The 21,234-nt window shown below is 37.1% G+C and overlaps 1 protein-coding gene across 4 annotated transcripts; it reads right to left on the bottom strand.

Annotated features, from left to right (window-relative positions):
* Window positions 1-9,116: 9,116 nt before the first annotated feature.
* LOC103449148 (uncharacterized) lies at window positions 9,117-20,491 on the bottom strand. Of its 4 annotated transcripts, none has more exons than XR_011573144.1 (27): window positions 19,969-20,428; window positions 19,575-19,803; window positions 19,311-19,420; window positions 16,375-16,491; window positions 16,104-16,250; window positions 15,294-15,967; window positions 15,019-15,140; window positions 14,771-14,862; window positions 14,369-14,594; window positions 14,180-14,249; window positions 13,455-13,603; window positions 13,285-13,358; window positions 13,017-13,190; window positions 12,861-12,932; window positions 12,314-12,424; window positions 12,142-12,231; window positions 11,807-11,882; window positions 11,606-11,702; window positions 11,453-11,522; window positions 11,141-11,320; window positions 10,947-11,069; window positions 10,575-10,854; window positions 10,293-10,477; window positions 10,056-10,194; window positions 9,866-9,925; window positions 9,651-9,755; window positions 9,117-9,532 (listed from the first exon to the last, which is right to left on the bottom strand). XR_011573144.1 is itself a non-coding variant. In XM_008388434.4 (27 exons), exons 1-27 carry the CDS (start codon window positions 20,044-20,046, stop codon window positions 9,419-9,421), a joined length of 3,768 nt encoding a protein of 1,255 aa, XP_008386656.3. In that variant the 5' UTR covers window positions 20,047-20,491; the 3' UTR covers window positions 9,117-9,418. The 4 variants fall into 4 exon arrangements, 3 of the variants coding, with proteins under 3 accessions (XP_008386656.3, XP_070664210.1, XP_028945088.2); XM_008388434.4 differs by having other exon boundaries at window positions 10,771-10,854; window positions 19,969-20,491; XM_070808109.1 differs by having other exon boundaries at window positions 10,771-10,854; window positions 14,795-14,862; window positions 19,969-20,345.
* Window positions 20,492-21,234: the final 743 nt, after the last annotated feature.

Genomic DNA, 21,234 nt, shown 5'->3' with positions numbered 1-21,234 from the left:
TAATAATCAAAGTTCAAAGTAATTAAAATTTAGAAAGTGGATTAATCATCCTCAAACCCAGGCAACTAGAAAAAAATTACAAACCTAACTAAGATTCTCAACCAAATTCATTACCTAAAATAACTTAAAATTACAGTGATAGAACAAATATAAGAAAAACACCATAAAGTTGAGACTAAACAAAAAGTTAAAGGGAAAAGGATAGGGTCTAGAGATTGAGAACATACCCAAAGTTTGGCGAACGAAATGCAGAAAAGCTCCATGTATTGGGGATTCTAGAGCTTGAATGTCCGGGCACTTCGACGGTGACGGAAAGCAGACAGGCGGGAGGGAGATATATAATATTTATATATAAATCTAAAAATTAAAAACCAAATTTTACCCAATTAGAGTCCTTGAAAGATGGATGTAGAGGTCGACGGCTGTTGGCGTGCTCAATTTGGAGGCAATTACCTGCATATCCAAAACCCTAACTTAAAAAGAATGATAAAAATTGAATTCGTTAACCATTTGGCCACATAGTAGTCTCGTAGGCATGGAGAAATTTGGCATAGATTTATGTAGTTGGTTGAAAGGGTTAGGGTTCTTGGGTTTTCGGTGGTGGAGCAAGAAACTGGAAGAAGGTTGAGACGCGACATGGTGTGGATTTGGCTTGTTGGTTGAATTGGTCTCTAGGGTTTTTGGTTGTGGAGTGTGATAGACAGCGAATAGATGAGAAAGGGTTTGAGCGTTTAACTTAAAAGATGCCGGTAATGTCGCGGTATAGAGAGAAGAAGATTAGGAGACGCGTCGGTGGCTTGGGTCACAGGGACAAGAGACGGGAGAAGTCTGAGACATAGAGAAAGGGAAAGTGAGTGAGAACAGTTTAGAATTTAGATGGGCTTTATCAAATTTGTTTAATACTTTACTATGTTTCTTTTTTTTTTCTTTTTTTTATTTACTGTTGAAAGAGTGATGAATCACTTTCGTCACCGAGAATACACATATGTGACCCTTTTGAAATTCCTGACATATCACACTTCTTTGGGGTGCCATTGTTCCTTGCCATATATTTTAGTAAGCACTTCATAAAATTTGTGTCACCACTTTTTAATCTTAAAAGATAAAAAATAATTTTTAAGTGACGCTTATGATTTTCGTCACTCCATTCTAGAATATGTGATGTATTTATCATCACCTAAATGTTCTCAAATTTCATACCTAAAAAACTAGTCATGCGTGACGCTCTGAACAATGCATCACATATAGAAAAAATATGTGAAGAATTTTTGGGCGCCACATAAAATTTGGTCACCTATTCCATGTTTTCTTGTAGTGGCAAAACGAGGCGGACTCAACTCACACAGAACGTGATGAATCTTGGCATGCAAAACAAAGCAGGCTGTGCTTAAGAAAACTTGGTGGGCCTCCCGGCAAGCAAAACAAGGTGAGTTCCGCGCATGAGAAACGAGAAGGGATACTACGCACAAATCTAGGCCACCCCTGCACACGAAAAACGAGGTTGGCTTCGTGCAAGTCAAAACGGTGCATGCTCCGTGGACAAAAAAAGGGACGGGCTTCTGATATGCAAAATGATGTAGACACCTCACATGCAGAACGAGGCGAACCCAGGCACACAAGATGAGGTGGGCTTTGTGCATGCAAAACGAGGTGAACTCTCGGCTGTTCAGAAAACGAGTCGGGCTCCACACACAGAAAAATATATTTTGAAACGACTTTCTACCACCCCAAGTATTTCAATCATTTTTGTACATTTTTCTTTTATTTGTCTTACCACTACAACAAACTATCATATTCATGGCCTTTAAAATATACTTTTTCGTGCAAAATCTATTATAATTCGTATTTAAACACTAGTGATAGTTTGTTGTAGTGGTAAGAGAACTTAAAGAAAAATTAACAAACATGATTGAAATTCCTGGGGTGCCAGAAAGTCACGTGACTTTCTGCCACCCCAAGAATTTCAATCATTTTTGTATTATTGTTTTCATTTCTCTTACCATTACAACAAACTATCATATTCAAGCCCTTCAAAATATATTTTTTCATGCAAAATCTATTATAATTCATATTTAAACACTTGTAATCAACCTTTTAAGACCTCAATTTAACAATATTTGAACCTGATTTTTCTTTTTGTTAATTTTTTCTCTTTTCAAAATCTAAACTACATATTAATAGAATCCTCTTTATTAACCAAAAGCGGGTGAAAGACTATTTAACAAAACAAATTTTTGCTATTTTTTGTTTAAGCCTCACCTACATGTGATTTTAACATCTCTAATATATATATACACACGCACATTTTGACATCTCTATGTTGTTAACTTATTTTTTTTACTTTTCGGCTTAAATATTTTACTAAATATCCACTTATTACTCGATAAATCGTAAATCCGCTTCTAAATACATTATAAAGATTTCTTTAATGCTCACAAAAAATATTTGGAAAACGTGGATTAACACTCATGGTTTTCAGTTGGTTTTGCAAATTCATACATAAATCATCGTACAATCTATTTATTTTCACCTTCACCTCACTGTGAAGTTTTGGAAATTAAGGCAAGGCTTTCCATTGAGATTCTTGAGTGTCTATCCCCATTTTACAATGTTCTGGAACTCATTACTATGTTTTTCGCTTATTTTTTTAGTTCTCGGCTCAAATGTTCTATTAATATACATTTGTCGCTCAATAAGTCGTAAATTGCTTTCAAATTCCTTAAAAGTTTAACTTAATGCTCAAAAAAAATATTTTGCGAAAATAAAAAATTTGCATTTTTGTCAAAAAGTAGGATGTTAGGCGGGCTCGACACATGCAGAACGAGGCGAATATTGGCAAGCAAAACAAGGCGGGTTGCGCTCAAGAAAACAAAGCGGGCTTCCCGGCACGCACATTGAGGCGAGCTCTGCGCATGAGAAACGAGGAGGGATACGTCGCACAAATCTAGGCCAGTCCTGCGCACGAAAACGAGGTTAGCTCCGTGCACGTCAAAACGACGCAGGCTCTATGGACAAAAAAAAGGACAGGTTTCTGACACACAAAACGATGCGAACACCTCATATGCCGAATGAGGCGAACCCAGGCACACAAGACGAGGTGGGCTCCACGCACGCAGAATGAGGCGAACTCCTGGGCGCTCAAAAAATGAGTCAGGCTCCATGCACAGAAAAATATATTTTGAAGAACATGAATGTGATAGTTTGTCGTAGTGGTAAGAGAACTGAAAGAAAAATTAACAAACATCATTGAAATTCCTTGGGTGCCAGAAAGCAGGCGTGACTTTCTGCCACCCCCAAGAATTTCAATCATTTTTGTACAATTTTCTTTTATTTCTCTTACCACTACAACAAACTATTATATTCATGCCCTTCAAAATATATTTTTCCATGCAAAATTTATTATAATTCGTATTTGAACACTTGTAATCAACCATTTAAGACCTAAATTTAACGATATTTGAACCAGATTTTTCTTTTTGTTAATTTTTTCTTTCATCAAAATCTAAACTACATATTAATAGAACCCTCTTTGTTAACCAAAAAAGGGTGAAAGACTATTTAACAAAACAAAATTTTGCTATTTTTATTTTAAGCCTCACCTACAAGTGATTTTAACATTTCTAATTTTATAACAAAAATAATAATAATAATAAAATATACATTTTAACGTCTCTATGTTGTTCACTTATTTTTTTTACTTTTCGGCTTAAATATTCTATTAAATATACACGTGTTGCTAAATAAATCGTAAATCCACTTTCAAATACATTATACAGATTGCCTTAATGCTCACGGAAAATATTTGGACAAAATAAAATATTTGCATTTTTTACAAAAAAAATGTGGGTTAACACTCACGGTTTTCAGTCAGTTTTGCAAATTCGTACATAAATTACCGTTCAATCTATTTATTTTCACCTTCGATTCACTGTGAAGTTTTGAAAATTAAGATGAGGCTTTCCGTTGAGATTCTTGAGTGTCAAACCCCATTTGACAATGTTATGGGACTCACTACTATGTTTTTTGCTTATCTTTTTAGTTCTCGGCTCAAATATTCTACTAAATATACATTTTTTGTTCAATAAGTCGTAAAATTGCTTCCAAATTCCTTAAAAAGTTTAACTTAATACTCAAGAAAAATATTTTCCAATAATAAAAAATTTGCATTTTTGTAAAAAATGTTGGGTGTTAAGCAGTCTCGACGCATGCAGAACGAGGATGGCTAAGCTTAGGCAGAATGAGGCAGACCATGGCACACAAAACAAGGTGGCCTCCGCTCACAGAAAATGGATTGGGCTTCGAGTAGTACTTTATCTTCATGTGGAAGTGAAATATTATAAATGAACGACAAATTCAATATTAAATTATTAAAATATTATAAATGAATGACGAGTTTGATATTTATTACTAATACTCTTATCTTATTATTATCACACAACTTGGCACCAAATTTTCGATCTCCTAAATAGATATTGTTGGGTCAGAGATAAAAGGGAGGAGTTCAAACCAATGACTAAAATATCGATAATATCGGCAAAATATTGCCGATATTATCGTTTCAGAAAGACCGATATTTTCCCACGTATCCCCCTAATTGTCGTCAAAATATCGCGATATTATCGATAATATCAATAATATCGCGATATATTCGATATTATCGAAACAATCGTCGTGGCTCTGTCGTCGAAAAGGCAGCCGAGGCTGCGTCGGCCCAGATCTCTCACTACAATCCGGGCTCAGACCCAAGATATGCGCCTCCGTCGTAGTAAATGAAAAATCCATTTTCTCCGGATCCCAAAACCTGCTCGGGTTTGAATCAAACCGTTTGATGGATCCCCTTGCCTAATGGTGGTCGTCGGGAGGTGAGAAAGGGATGAGGAACGTTCCACAGGTGGTGATGGTGCTCGTCGGAGTGTTCGCCATTGTGGTGCTCGGCGGGTGTGGGTGTGGTGGTCTATGCTCCGGGGGAGAAGAAACAAGGACATAAATGAGGGATAAGGTTCGAGGGATTAGGGAAGGGGGAAACACGGGAAAGTAGGGTGTGTGTGTGTCTGTCTGCTCTGGGAAGAAGACTTGAAGAGAAGAGATGGGGGGAGAACCGGAGATGAATGAGGAGAGGAATGAGGAAGAAGGAAGTGGTTTGTGCATGTGTGCGTGTGTGTGTGTGTGTGTGTGTTATCCGAGAGAAGAAAAAAAAATCCGAACCTGCTTTCAAAATATCCAGCCCATGTGTCAATATGTGTGTGTTTTCCGAGCGAAGAAAAAAAAAATCCAAACCTGCTTTTAAAATATCCAACCCACGTGTAAGTGATCGTGAGGTTTGGTCTTCAATATATTCACCCTGCTTTTTGAAGCTACTGGAAATGTCTTCCATTTTGTTCCGTCTCTTTTCCTTTTGATTTGCTCTCTCCATCTCTTCGTATGTCTGTTCGTTTCGATTTCGATTCAATCATCTCAAAAGGCATTTTGGATTGTTTTGGTTGTTTTCCAGTTTGCAAGCCCTTTCTAGGTGAGGTATATAATTTATGTTTTTGTTCTTAAATCTTTTTCCAACAGTTTTTTTTTTTTTTTTTTTTTGGTCCTGTTTTAATTTTTTTTTTTTTTTTTTGGCCATTTCTAATTAAGGTATATAGGTTAGCTCATAGTAGGTTGGAAAAAATAGTTTATTGCTACTACAACATGAAGCTTCAAATTCGAGATAAGGAAGCAGAAATAGATCATGTCGACCGTGGTGACCCACTAGATGTGTTTAATATTGTTGCTGAAGATGATGATGCATAGGGTAACCAACTTTATCAATGGATTAGACATCTTCATTTAGATGATGATAAAGGCAACCCAGCTCTAAGAGTTGCTGAAGAAGCACATAATGAAGGGATAAATGTAGAAAGAGTATTAGAGGAGGAGGTGGGATCTACAAGCGCTGACTCTTTGGAAGAACTATTGCGCCCAAGACCAAGAAACACTGGAATTCCACCTTCTTCCAATCCTACACAACCACAAGATCCTGCTGATACTAATGATAGCTCTAGTACAAGATCAGGAGACTCACCTACCACCGGAGGTGGGAATGTTGAAGGATATAGTGGAGCTGGAGGTAGTGGTGGATATGGAAACTATGTTGGACCACCTCCCGGATTTATTAGCCCATTCACTAGTGAGGCAAACTTCACGCATGCAACACAGGATAAGGACCATGACAGTAGGTGGGCAGGACCAGAAATTGGTGCCATAGGGAAGGACTATACTCGTAGAGAAAGAAGCAAGGGGACTTTGTCAAGTCAAGAAGATGACTCGTTATCTATAACTTCGAACTCTGTTGGAGTGGGAAGTAGTAACTATGGTTATACTCATAACCAACCATTTCCCTACCCTTCATATCTCATTCCTGTTAGGATGGAATCGAGCGACTCATGGAAAGAATCTGAGACTCAATCTTCAAATGATTTTGCTTATGGACAACGTCAACCAATCTCGGATCCATATGGGTGACATGTTAACAATTACATGCAAAACTATTTTGGGGATTTATCATTTGATGACTACTCTTCACAATACACACACTCTACACATAGAGATGATGAAGATAGTCAAAATTTTGAACCTCATAGGAACTCTATGTGATACTAAGTCACTCATGTATCTTACCATGCAATTTATAAAGTGTAAAATATTGTACTAATTCATTATATATAAATGATTATGGTGTGTTTAAACTTCTTTCATTAATTACTACATATTTTCTACACTCACAATGTTTGCCAGCTCGCTATATAATCAACTTAAATAAGTTAAATCCATCATGCAATGCATTTCCTTCCAATTTTTTGTGATAAACTAATAGATAATTGACTAAATAAACATTCTGCAAAGTTTCAATAAAAATTGCTAAGTTTTTCTTACAATTTACGTGGTTTTTATTCAATTTTTATCAATATCGATAATATTCCGATATTTCCATCAAAATTTCCGTGTTTTTGGACTACCGATATTTCCGATATCATCGATATTTAATACCTTGATTCAAACCAAGGCTGAGCCAGAGAAAGTGAACAAGATATGTACTTTGACCTCACTTTTCAAGATCATCAACTCTCACAAGGTTCAATTTGTCGTCAAGCTGATTGGAGAAGTCTATTTCGAAGAGTCCAACACATCTCTTTTTAAGTTTGGTCAAATATTGTTAAAATAATTATCCTTCTTTTTTAGTTTAATCTTAATTTGAAGATCATCTATCGGATAGAAGATTCAAGACAGATGAAAAAGCTTCAACTCCCATCATTACGATGACATGGAAGCTAGAAAAGATCACATGTATATCATTTAACAGACCTAGAAGGGAATCTCCAAAAACACCCCATCAATGGCAAATATTTAAAGAGATATCACTCAACTATTTGGGACGTTAGGGATTGTTACATTGAATGAATTTGTGATTATCCGACCCAAACCACCCATACCAATATAGTGGTGAAGCTAGGAAGTATTGACAAGGGGGGCAAAATTTGAATGGGTAAAAATTATTGCCAGCGAGGTTTCGTGTCATGAAAACATTCCATAATGTGCTCATTCATTGCATAATGAAATGTTATTAGCAAGGGTAAAATGTTGTAGGAAAAGGTATTAAGCCGTCGGAAAAACTTTTTGAGGAAAAAAGTTTGTCGTTGGTCATTGCAAATTCTTCCATTCGAAATGCTTTGTTTTTTTCTTCTGACTAGTCGTCCAAAAAAACACATTTTCAACGCCCATCATCCTTCGGTTTCAGTTAAATCTTCGTCAAAATCAATTTTTTTTTAGTCAATCCGGTGCAAATATAGTTTACAAGTGAGCTCATATAAGGGTATCAAGCTCACAATGTCATCAATTTAATAAATAGTACAATTAGGCCGAAGATAAAAATTAATACACTTATAATATATCTTATGATGTATTATGAGATGTATTATGAGAATTTTAAAACTTCGTGGTCCATTTTAAAAATCATTTCAAACGTGAAGAGTGTAAATTATAGTTGACCTATATTTTTAAGGTAAACTCCAAACCTATACGTCCTTCATTTTTTTACTCATTTGAAAATATCAAAATGAACACTACTTCAAAAACGATCAAAATGATCACTACCAATTATCTAATGCTAACATATAAGTAAGAGACTGAATTATGTGCTAACTATTAATCTACATTAGGTGATTGTGGACTAAAATTTATATTCATATATACAAAATTAAATACATTGCCAATATATAATTTAACAAGTCAGAACTAGAGGGTATATTTGTGAATTGTGAGTTTTTTGGGGCATACTTTGTTGTTCTCTTAAAAAGGACGGGGTGTGATTGTGAAGAGGAAACGGGAGGACTAATGGTCCCCACTACAATCATTTCTTTTTATTTTTAACTCAATCGACCGAAACGGCATTGTTCCGTCTTAAGACTTTTCAGAAGAAAAAAAAACTTACAACTCTAAGCTGCTGCTGCGTGCAGCAGCAAAGAATCCAGAGAAGCAGCCGGGACTCCATTATTTCCAACAGGACCAGAGGGGCGGAACCATCGCTCCTGGCCTTGATTTCCGACGAGGGGAGGAGTGTCCGCCCCTCCTCGCTCCTATGTAGCTTTGCCCATGCCAATATGTATAGAAGAATTTCTACTCTATAGATAACCTACAGACTATGGACACAAAGCTCTACATCAGTCTACAACGTTTTCAGAGCATGTCGATAAATTGGCCTTCAATGGTAAATTGGTGCAAATCATGCCTCATAGTTTTTCATACTATTGTTTTACTTGTATCTTTAAAATGTACTCATTCATCTAATGTGCCTTATAGTCATGATGTTTGCTGAGATGGTTGATAAACTGGTTGAAAATTTTCTAAATTCATTAGTTTATTTAAAAAAATGATATCGGGTTCTTAACGAATGATCCACAACAATGCGACTTGTTAACAGATCAACTCAAAACTTGTTATTATTGTGTCGTTTGGTGTCGGGTTAACAAGCCTAGAAATTGTCAGGCATACTTCTAATGTAACACGACTTTGCATCCCTTCTATCATACCTTTACAAACACTCCAAAATATCACACTTTCATACACCGATCGACTCAAATAAGCAAACATTAGAAAATTGTAAAACGTCTTTCATTTATCGATTAGCATTTACAGGCTAAAAAGGACCCATAACAAAGAGAAAAGGCTAAGTTAGATAACTGCATATGAACTGGGAACGACATTGCTAACAGAGGTGTTAAATATAAATCGAATAAAAGGCGAAAAAGGAGAAAAAAAATACCCTATATATATCGTACAAATGGGGGCGTGACCTTGGACGGGATTTCCATGGATATCTTCCCACGCCTTATAAGCTCGATGAAGAAGAATAAACAAAACCAACTTCTATACACCGAAAAAAATACCTATTCTACATAAAATAGCTGAGAGAGGTCTTCTTTCTTGATCCACCTTCGCCGTATAGGTCATTCCATTGGAGAAGCTCACTCATATTTGTCGACTCCGATGACACACTTGCACACACCTGCAGTGAATTCAATCTTAGATAGCCAATGATCCGGAACACAACTGAACACTTCCGACCACCGTAGAATACTACAAGAAGCCAAAACCCCGTATTGTATTATTAGGTCACAACGTACCTGGTCATGCGCATGTTTGAAGTCCTCCATCTTCAAAGGACGAATGTCGGTGCTGCAGTACAACTCCGGTACAGGTCTGTTCTCCGCCAAAGCTAAACTTCTCTCCTGCGATACGTGAAGAAAGAACTACTTAGTTGCAGTAACCAACCACACCACTTCAAGTTAAAAAATCAACAAGGGCTTTGTATTTTTGTTACACTGTACAGAAAACCAACCTTTTTCTCCTTCTCCAAAATTTCCCTAATGGGGAGGTGAGCTGCAGCAACACACAGATTCTGCAACCACAACAAAAATTGGGACAATCCATTACATAAGAGAAAATAGAACTACATAGAATATAACCGACAAAAATAAAACTACGTATGTAAAAAGCTTAGATGGGTTTCGTAAAAATTAGTAGGCAACCTTTAAGTCACTTCCGGAATACCCATCTGTCATATTTGCAACTGCCTCCAAATCAACGTCAGTTTCCAAATCTTCTTTGGCCAATACAACTCTCAGTATTTTTTCTCTGTTCTGGCCATCTGGCAAGTTCACCATCAATCTGCACATGGAATCAATTTTGTACGCAGGAAGTCAATATACTTGCGTTGACATATAACAGATGCAGTAGCAGCACAACAGGCAAACATGCAATTTTACCTCCTCGGAAGCCTCCTAATAACAGCCTCATCAAGGTCAAAAGGCCTATTAGTAGCAGCAAGTACCAATACACGTTCTTTATCCTTTGTACGCAGACCATCCCAGTTAACCATGAACTCATTTTTCATTTTACGCATAGCCTCATGTTCCCCAGGATTTTCACGTCTGCCTAACATGCTGTCAACCTATGATGGTAGCCAAAAAAAAAAATCAAATTGGACGGGAATAAAATTGAGTGAAACAAGACGAACAAAAGGATTCTATAAACACTCATAAACTGACATTGTATCTTGCATGGCCGTGCCATCCACTAGTGGCCTACACTGCTGTAGTTTAATAACCGAGGCAAACTAGCCCACCATGTCAGCTTATAAAGCAGTTCCAGAAAACTCTTTGTATAACTCACATTTTCCAAACGAGAAAACTAAAGAAAAAGGTTCCCTGGACAGCGCAAATATATAGTATGTAATGAACCAACCTCATCAACAAAAACAACACTAGGGGCAATTTTACTAGCTAAGGAGAACACCGCTTTAACGTACTTCTCTCCTTCCCCAAACCACTGCAACAAAAGTTAAAGGGGTCATATGGATTCAATAGTTGTCACAAAATGTTTATCCAAGTTCCAACAACCACGATAAAATGCAAAAATACCTTTGAAGTAATACTTGACATTGATATGTTAATAAAGTTTGCACCAGCTTCCGTTGCAACAGCCTTCGCAAGCATGGTCTTTCCAGTGCCCGGAGGACCAAAGAGCAAGATTCCTTTACAAGGCTGTAGAATAAGTGACGATAATCAGATAAGAATTCCAAAGGGGACAAATGAAAAGAGTGCCATGTTTCTACCTTAGTCAACTGTCCCTTGCTAAATAATTCAGGCCTCTGAAGAGGAAGCATCACCAACTCCTTTAGGGTGTCCTTCACATTTTCCAAGGCCCCGATGTCATCAAAAGTAACCCCAATATCGCTCGGTGGAATAACATCAGCAAGAAGTTTTTTCTCAAATTCATTTCCAGTAACCACATCCTGAAATATCATGGAGTTAAATCCAATACAATATGCACTTACTTTCCTGATTATGGAAAATCTAATTTACATTTCATCTTCAGAGAGCCGGAAGCAAGGCATTTGTGGTACTTCCCCACAATATCAACTTACCTTAAGTGATTTCTTTATGCTCTTGTTTTCGTTTTGAATGCCTTGTAGAATGTTTAGTCCATCCTTAAGACTGTAGCATAGAACCATAAACTATGATAAGAAAACAGAATAGACGGTATATTTAAACTACACTGTCCTAAGAAATTGTACAACCTTTCAGTAGAAATAACAAGTTTGTCATCTTTAACTAAAGCGTCTGAACAATGCATAAGATGGTGACTAACAGCCCAGCCTACTACTTTGTCAACACCTGTTGAAGAAAAGATTATACAATGAATCGCGTAAGTGAATATTAAAGTCAATATTCCCTGCAAAATGTTCTGCACTACAAAATTTGAGTTCAAGAAAACGCACTTTCAGTTGTAAGCGCTATATCTTTAATGCAAAGACTTTCAAGGTCAGGGCAATCCACAGAAACTCGGTTAAGAACCTGAAAGCATCAGCCTTATGAAAATATACAGGAATAGCATCGAAAGCACTAAACACACTACATTAGCCACTAAACTGCTAACTAAAATATGTCAACAGAGACATGAATCCCGGTTAGCATTAGCAAGCACATGTGCACAATCTTCACATCCTTGTGTTTCAATAAGTGCGCAAGAAGGTGTAAGAACAGTATACATGAGAGACGTATTTAAGGGAAAGAACAATAGGAACAAAAAGAAGATGTGATCACATGTACTTACTGAGCGAATGGTAACAATATTAGACTGCGATTTCAAAGTTTCAACATCACATTCCAACTGCTGCTTCCAGTCCGAAAGTAAAGCCTCATCCTGCCAGGATAGCCAACAAATATTACCTCATGCAAGCAATAACAAGTAGCACAATGACCATGTAAGAAAAAAGGCTCACTACCTGGGGCAGCTGTATGGTCACTTTGTTGGGGAAAATCCGAGAGAGTTGAACTTGCTTCATAGTTTTAGGAGTTTCTTTGCTCCTCTCATGCAGTCTACCACCAAGGTTATCCTGAATACCAATAATAAATGTGTCATCTTGGTTTTTCAGAAGAAAAGTATCATCGTCTACGAAAAAGAGGGTAAAGTATTGTTGAATTTTATATTTCAATGTGAACAAAGACCCCCTCATCAGACTGTTTCAATTGACCTTGAGGAATTTGTGTACATTTGCAAGAGAAAGAGAGAGAGTTGAATGTAAATCAAACAGAAAGTGAATTAAAAATTAAATTAATCAGATAAGAATTTAGTTTGAGAGAAAAAACTCAAGACATGCTCTCACTCATCTATGGCAAAGAAAGTAAAGCACTTTGCACAGTTGTCAAGGTCTACAAATCTAAATCAGAATAAGCATGATTACTGATGCTGATATGAGGGGTTAAAAGTTGTATTAGCATTACATGCCACCAAGAAAAATAAAATGGAAAAGATAATGGAAATTCACATACCGGAAAAGCAAGATCAAGCAAAGCTGTTTGGTTTAAGCCGAACTTTGTTAACAAAAGGCTACCAGGATGGGACTGCAAAACATAAAAATAGTGTGTTAGTGTCAAACTACAACAGTGAGTTCAAAATCAGCCAAATGAAAATCCTCAGCCTCTTACCTTCTCCTTGCGATTGTCCAACTGGGTATGAGAGCCAATCACAACAACATTCTCTGGCAAGTTTGAAAGCTTACTCTTCAAGACACTATATGCATCTGGGTTACCCGCCATAACCTTTTCTATATCTTTCAAAAACACTATCAAAGGAAGACTTTTACTCTCATTGGTTGCCACCTGCACAACATTGGTGCAGATATTAATACCAAATTTATCGCAACTATATTGGTACAGTAAAGGGAGCTCTTGTTAGTGTAAAGGAGATGAGTACCTCAAGAAGTTCACCGATTGCAAGCTTGTCAATATCATCACCTCCAGAAACATCCAAGGGAAGTAAATGACTAGCTGCATAGTAAAAATTAATTATTAACAGGAATACAAAAAGTAAAATAGAGCAAAATCATGCACTAATGGGGAAGAAAACATGATATCAGAAATTACCAGAACAAAAGAAGCCATGATCTTCTTCACAAAGACCACCAAGATCATTGCCATCTGGTATTGATTTATCAAATCTAACACCAATTTTTGAGGCCCCATTTTCTTCAAAAGCAAGAACTACTTTGCCTCGACAACCATATGATGGTCCCCTGCAAAATTTAGAACCAAAATCACTTTCGATCAATGGTCCATGAGATTCATATAGCATGATTATGGTAACTGTTGTTTTCCCATGCACAATTTTTTCCTCTTCCTTTTCAAACTCACATAAAAAGTTTATATAGTGGCAATCATATTAAAGGAATTTGTAAAAATTTCCAAATAAAAGAAAGAAACCGTTCATCCAACAAATTTAAATTCTGAAGTGCAAGGAGTTTTGTGGAAGACACACTTTTATAAATACAAGTAAACCAACTGTTAAAGGACTATTAGAACAAGGACTGCTACAAAAACTTGCCACAAACTGGCATGGGAGCTGACTCAATTTCATATGTACCAACTTATCACACATCCAGTGCCTTTGGCAGCTCGTAATTACTTGCCAAGGAAGAATATTTTTAACTGTTTGGTCCACCAGCATCATTTCTATCAACTTAAGATGCCATGTCAAACATTGAGGCACCAAACCGTCTGCTTAATTCAGATTCTGGCATATACAAATGCCACTTATGAATATCAAATTTACTCAGAAATGTACATTTTATACCATCATACAAATCGAATACCTTAGAAGAGGACAACTCTGCAGCGGTTGAGTACCAGAAGATATGGCACCCACAAATTTGACCCTGTCACCTGCATAGATGGATAAGGGTTAGCACCTCAAAGACAGATAGTGTTAAGTTACAATTCTAGATCAATAAACCAATAAGAAATCCACTGTATGTTCGACATTCTAAGAAACAATATCATGCCTTGTTTAAAAGTATTGACTCTGGATGATGCAGTAGAAGTCTCCTGCTTTGGCAGTGCCTGAGAACTCACAGTGGATCCGCCAGTAATTTCAGCCTCAACACTAGAGGTCGGTTTCTTGTGCTTGAATCCAGCAGCATGAGCTGCTCGTTTCGTAAATGTGGAAACTCTTTCAAGCCTTGGTACTTCTTTAACAGAATCAGAATCCTTGGGCGGTGGTGCCTCAACCTATTAAGAAGTATATTTCAAGAAATATTTAAAAGAAAAATCCACAATTCTAAACTTGAATTCCTGAAATGACGAAGAAAACTGCTAGAAAAAAGTAGATCAACAAGAACAGAAGGAGAAGATATGCTTGTAAGCAAAGAAGATTCCAGTTAAAAAAGGGACATGAAAGAACATACACCAGGCAGGAGAAGAGAATCTACAATTAGTAATCTAGCACCAAAATGTTTCGCGAGTGCCTTTGCCAAGGTTTCCTGATATATCTCAGAACCTACAAAAGAATTATTAAAATAAAAACTTAATGAATTAACAAGGAAAGAAAAAGAAAATATAAAATTTCAGAATTTCAGAATTTCAGAATTTACAAGCATCATCAACCACAGAATTACAAGCATCATAAACCACAAAATTAAAATGGCAGAAGTACCTGCTGGACCAGATAATAATATGCGCGGGCTCCCGGTAGGTAGTGATGAAAAATATTTTCCAAAATTGCTACACCTCAAATTCGGGTGGGTGGATGCAATCAAAACCTTCTTTGTTGTTTCACTGTAAAAATGCAAAATGAGGAAAGGTCTGAGCGCAGAATTTACCAATAAGAGTCCAACTACATATGGACAAATCACAATAAGGGAAGCTAGTTCAGTATCATATGATGATCTAATCCACAATAATAAAAAAAAAAAGGGCAAATTGATGCACCTTAGGTAATATGGAAAACCTTCGAATGAGACATCAATATCATCAGGACGTAGAATTCCTTGTTGCAGTTTTTCTTTAAATGCTTGTCGCCTAGTTGATATCAACATTGGAGGATCAAAATTGTGAAGAAGTTCTCTTATTTCCCTTTGCTCGTCAAGTATCTTAGCAATGCTGTCACTTAAGTCAAAATTGGCACTAGAAGAACCGGTAAACATTCGGAAGAGTGGTCTTAGTTGATAAGTTGCCCCAGAGGCCTTCTGGGTTTCAGTATCAATATCCAATTCAACACTATCAAGATTGGGGTTTTCATTCGCAGTGTCAGGGTACTGAACAATATTTTTATCACCCGAAACTTGATCATTAATATTAGTACTCTCCTTCATCTCAATGTCTGGAGTATGATCATCTGTATCTCGACAGGCAGAAGGAAGAGAAGGCATCTCTGCATCTTGTTGCAGATCGTCGCCAGCTTTAGCAGGTTCTGAAAGTAGCGACAAGTCATTTGGCACATTTGACATCGTCGCTAATATTGAAGCCCCATCAACAGCAGAGGGGTCCCCTGATCTTGCCTCCATATGCATCCCATTAACTGGAGCATTCTGGGTTTCTAAAATGCTAATTGAAGGTATGCCCTGAGTAGCTATACCATGGTCATTGGTCAGCTGCTGGAAAATCTGATTCAAGGCTAAGGAATCAATTGAACAGTACAACAAGACACTGCATTAGGTTAAGGGAAGGGTGGAACCCTAAAAGACAACATTACATGTCATATTTACTATACTTTAGATGGTACTGCAGCGAAAAGGATACATATGCATGTTTTCCAGACAAGCCGAATACAACCTCATCGCCTCCATTAAGAATCACCTTCGTGTCCTTTTGATAAGTCTTCTCATTCACCTGAACATCACCTTTACCACATATAATCTCTAGTTCTGCAGCGGACGAACCGTCACGCTATTCAAAAACAAATTATTTGAAAAGAAATAATATCAGTCAAGAGCAGTTTTTTTTCACAAACCTGGGGTTCAAAAAATATAACCAGTCAAGATTTATGTAGAAGCTATATTAATGACAATACCTTAACATGTTTCAGTTTACACAAAGTGGTACTAATGGATGGGTCTTTAAGACATAAATGGCACTCATGACTTTGACCGACAGTGAAAACAGTCTCACAAATGAACTGGTGCGGATTCTGGAAAAGGCATTAGAAACAAACATATAATTAGATCAAAATTATAAAAGGACATCTTGACCGAGCAAGAATCATTCCTCACTATAAACAAAAGAAAGATATCAGCAACTTGTTACATGATAACATTCAAAGCACACAATGAGCCACCGAAAACACAAAAGAACGCTTTTTTGGCACCAAGCTATTATATATGATGTTTTTCTAAAAGTAAAAAGGTATAGATATAGAGATGAAAGATATGGGAGCAATGAGGGATGACTAAGGATGGTAGAAAGGAGGTGGAGGACATGTATATTGAATGGTGCATTCTCTTTCATTTTTCCTTCTCCCTCACACCATCCCCATTCACCCTTCTCCCTCTTTCCTCCCATGCATTGTTCCTCTACTGGTAACAAAGTAAAAAGGTATCATCAGACATTCCCTCAATATTCCAATATAATCATTAGCTATTTGTATTGAATTCACTCCAACAACAATGCTATTGAGATCCTCACAACTAGACAATTACCTATGAGGAACCACTGAACAGTGCTATGGTCCACCTTAAAGGCATGAAAAGGTGATGTATGATATTGAAGAAGGGACACTGGTACTTTATATTCTTTCCTAGTTCCTACTTCATATGGAACATAGAAATACTAAACTGCCTTCGTCTTCGTGTACAAAAGTACAAAAGAGAAATATCTAAGCACAAATATGAAGTAGGGAAGAATAAGAGAGATATCTTGAACCATCCATATCTACCCTAACAGCTGAAATGACAACTGAATTTCTATTGTGAAGACTGATGAACGCAATATGACTGCTAGTATGTGTTGACGAAAGCATAGTACTCAAAGAATTACAAATTCTTGGTTGTCAGACAATTACAAGCCACTCTAAATCCTCACAAGTAGACAATTACCTATAAGTAACCACTGAAGAGTACTATGGTCCACCTTGAAGGCATGAAAAGGCAATGTCCGATATTGAAGAGGGAGACTGGTACTTCATATTCTTGCCCACTTCAATTTGAACATAGGTATACTAAACTGCCTTCATGTACAAAAGTATACAAGAGATATATCTAAGCTCAAATATGAAGTGGGGAAGAATACGAGAGAGATCGTGAACCATTCGTATCCACCCTAACAGCTGATATGACAACCAGATTTCTATTGTAAAGACTGATGGACGCAATATGACTGCTTGTATGTGTTGACAGAGGCAAAGTACTCAAAGAATTACAAATTCTTGGTCGTCAAACAATTACAAGCCACTCTAAATCCTCACGAGTAGACAATTACCTATAAGGAACCACTGAAGAGTACTCTGGTCCACCTTGAAGGCATGAAAAGGTGATGTATGATATTGAAAAAGGGGGATTGGTTCTTCATATTCTTTCCTACTTCATATTAAACGTAGGAATACCAAACTGCCTTCGTCTTCGTGTACAAAAGTATACAAGAGAGTATCTAAGCTCAAATATGTACTAGGGAAGAGTAATAGAGAAATCTTGAACCATACATATCTACCCTAACAGCTAATATGACAACCGGATTACTTTGTGAAGACTGATGGACGCAATATGACTGCTTGTATGTGTTGACGAAGGCATGGATAGCACTCAAAGAATTACAAATTCTTGGTCGTCATACAATTACAAGCCACTCTAAATCCTCACAAGTAGACAATTACCAAGGAACCACTGAAGAGTACTATGGTCCACCTTGCGAGGCATGAAAAGGTGATGTATGATATTGAAGAAGGGAGACTGGTACTTCATATTTTTTTCCTACTTCATATTGAACGTATGTATACTAAACTGCCTTCATGTACAGAAGTATACAAAAGAGATATCTAAGCTCAATATGAAGTAGGGAAGAATTAGAGGGATATCTTGAACCATCCATATCTACCTTAACAGCTGATATGACAACCAGATTTCTGCTGTGAAGACTGATGGACGCAATATAACTGCTTGTATGTGTTGACGGAGACATAGTACTCAAAGAATTACAAATTCTACGTCGTCATACAATTACAAGCCAATCCTCACAAGTAGACAATTACCTAATAAATAACCACTATAGAGTACTATGGTCCACCTTAAAGGCATGAAAAGGTGATGTATGATATTGAAGAAGGGACACTGGTACTTTATATTCTTTCCTAGTTCCTACTTCATATGGAACATAGGAATACTAAACTGCCTTCGTCTTCGTGTACAAAAGTATAAAAGAGAAATATCTAAGCTCAAATATGATGTAAGGAAGAATAAGAGAGAAATCTTGAACCATCCATATCTACCCTAACAGCTGATACCACAACCGGATTTCTGTTGTGAAGACTGATGTACACAACATGACTGCTTGTATGTGTTGACAGAGGCATAGTACTCAAAGAATTACAAATTCTTGGTCGTCATCAATTACAAGCCACTCTAAACACTGTTTTGGCCCTCTCCTAGGATAATTTAATCCATCATTTCATCACTCTTGAGAAAAATTTGCCCACTCACCCAACTGCTCTGCATCAAGTTGTACTGCATTTAACAAAACCTAACACTAGTAAAGAATCAACATACATGTCCAACTAATTGAAAGGAATACCCCAAATAAGATATCTTTATTGATTGTTATCATTACCTAGATATATGAATGTGATAAAGCCATCTTTTTTAGCCAAACAAAAAGCATCAGGCAAAACATAATCAAATTTTATATCTTCTACGGCTTGTATATTTAAAAAAACCAACAAACATTTGTTTCTCGGATCTTTCCTAAGAAAACAATGATAACAAATGACATTGAGGAGAAAAAATAAGCAACAAAATACACCTTTGAGAACTGCGAAATAAGCATTCCCCAAGCAGATTTCGAATTCAATTTTGCTTTCTTCTTCGGAAGCTTCTTACCCCGCTTCAAACCGGCACGGACTGCAGTTTCCCCTAAGAAACCCCAACAACCGAAATTCAAAATCAAACCAAAACCCTACCACAAACAAAAATTCAAACCCTAAACCCACGTATCCATGCAATGAAAACCCATATACAATTACAAAAATAAAAAGACATGCAAAGAGGGAGAGAGCAAAGATTGTACCCAAAGGCTGCGGTGAAACCAAGGCCTCGCCTTCCGCAACATCATCGGGGGATCTTTCCAGCGCGGTAGCATCAGGGCCGTTAATTGCCTTCAACGAATCGATAGTCGGCGGATCAGAGGATCGGAGCTCAAGTTCCGGAGGTTGAGACCCAGATTCCTTAATCGGACCCAAAGGCTCCGCTGGCGGCCCGCTCCTAACTCCGTTGTTCGACGATGAAGCATCAGACGCCTAAGGTTTCAACATTAACCGATCAATCAAGCAATTCGGAAATTCCCCAAAGAACAAAAAAAAAAAATCAATCTTTCAACCCAAAATCGCACATGCAACATAAAATTCAAATACCCCCAGAAAACCCATTTCTGCAAAAACGAATTGAATTGGAAAAGACCGAACCTTTGAGCGCTTGGGGTTGGGAGGAGGGGAGGCGGACAAGGCGCGTTTGGAAGAGGAGCTGCGCCTGGTTTCAACCATGGTGAAGTTGGCGCTTTTCGTTAGAGCTTCAGTTGGGTCTTCGTCTCTGATCCAAACAAGGTAGAGAGAAGAAGAAGAATGATTGAAGGAGATTATTGTTATCAGAAACAAAAATTGAGCTTTTCTATTTGTTTATTTTCCAATTCTCTCTCCCTGGTTTTATATGGTTTTACAGAGAGAGTAGAGAGAGAAAGCAGGACAAATGGGAGACAATACTGAAGCGGTGGAGGAAGTAGGAAGAGCCCTTTTGTGTTTGGTTCTGGTTGAAACTGTTTGGAATTTTATTTGTATTTGGAAAGCTTAACACTTAACTAGCTAAAGAGAGAGAGCTTAACTTAACTAGTTAGAGAGAGGGAGAGAGAGGGAGAGGTTAACAGAGTTTCTGACTCTGGATTTCGAAACGTTTCATGGTAATATTCAAGAGATATATCGGCTTTTTGGAGTTGGAGATTTGCATTTGAAATTTGAGGATTATGTATTAATGAAATTTCCATAACAATTTGCATGAGAATCTCTCTCTACTTGTATAATGACACATGATGTATGTACTCATATTTTGAACACGCTGAAAAATTTTGCGTTTTGTTGATGCGAAATTGAACTAGTTTTGTACTTGTCAAGTTGCAGTTTAGGTTGACAAGATCGCATGCATGCAGTTCAACACATCAATGGCTGGTTTGATATTGTTGTGCTTTGAAAAAGAAAAAAAAATTGTTTCTACTGTGCTGTGAGAATAAACTCATTTTTGCTACTTCACATTTTCAACTTCTTTTCCCAAAAAACTGTGAAAATAAGTTGTTTTTAAGTGTTTACCAAACATCTTTTTTAGCTTAATTTTTTTTTATACCCACTTTTTATAAAAGCACCTAAATATCAAACCAGTATCAAATCTTAGTAAAATTCCTACCGTAAAAAATCCCTAAATTGATCAGTTATGTGCATGCAACTGGCTCCACCACGTACAATCCAATATGCCAAACCAATCACCAACCGATTGAAATGATCGACCAACTTCATGAATTTTCCACAGATCAACAGAGTTTGTACATGATTCGGAGAACCTTCCCATTTAATTTTTTAGTATTTGTTTTATTTGGTTTGGCTAGTGGGTTTGAGAGGGACGAGGGTGTTCTATGAGGATGCATGCAACTTGGCTTTTTAGCAACTTGGTTTCTTTTCGTACCAACT

The sequence above is a fragment of the Malus domestica genome, chromosome 11, assembly GCF_042453785.1.
Source record: "Malus domestica chromosome 11, GDT2T_hap1".
Lineage (NCBI taxonomy): Eukaryota > Viridiplantae > Streptophyta > Magnoliopsida > Rosales > Rosaceae > Malus > Malus domestica.
This window is presented reverse-complemented; position numbering and strand designations above follow the sequence as displayed.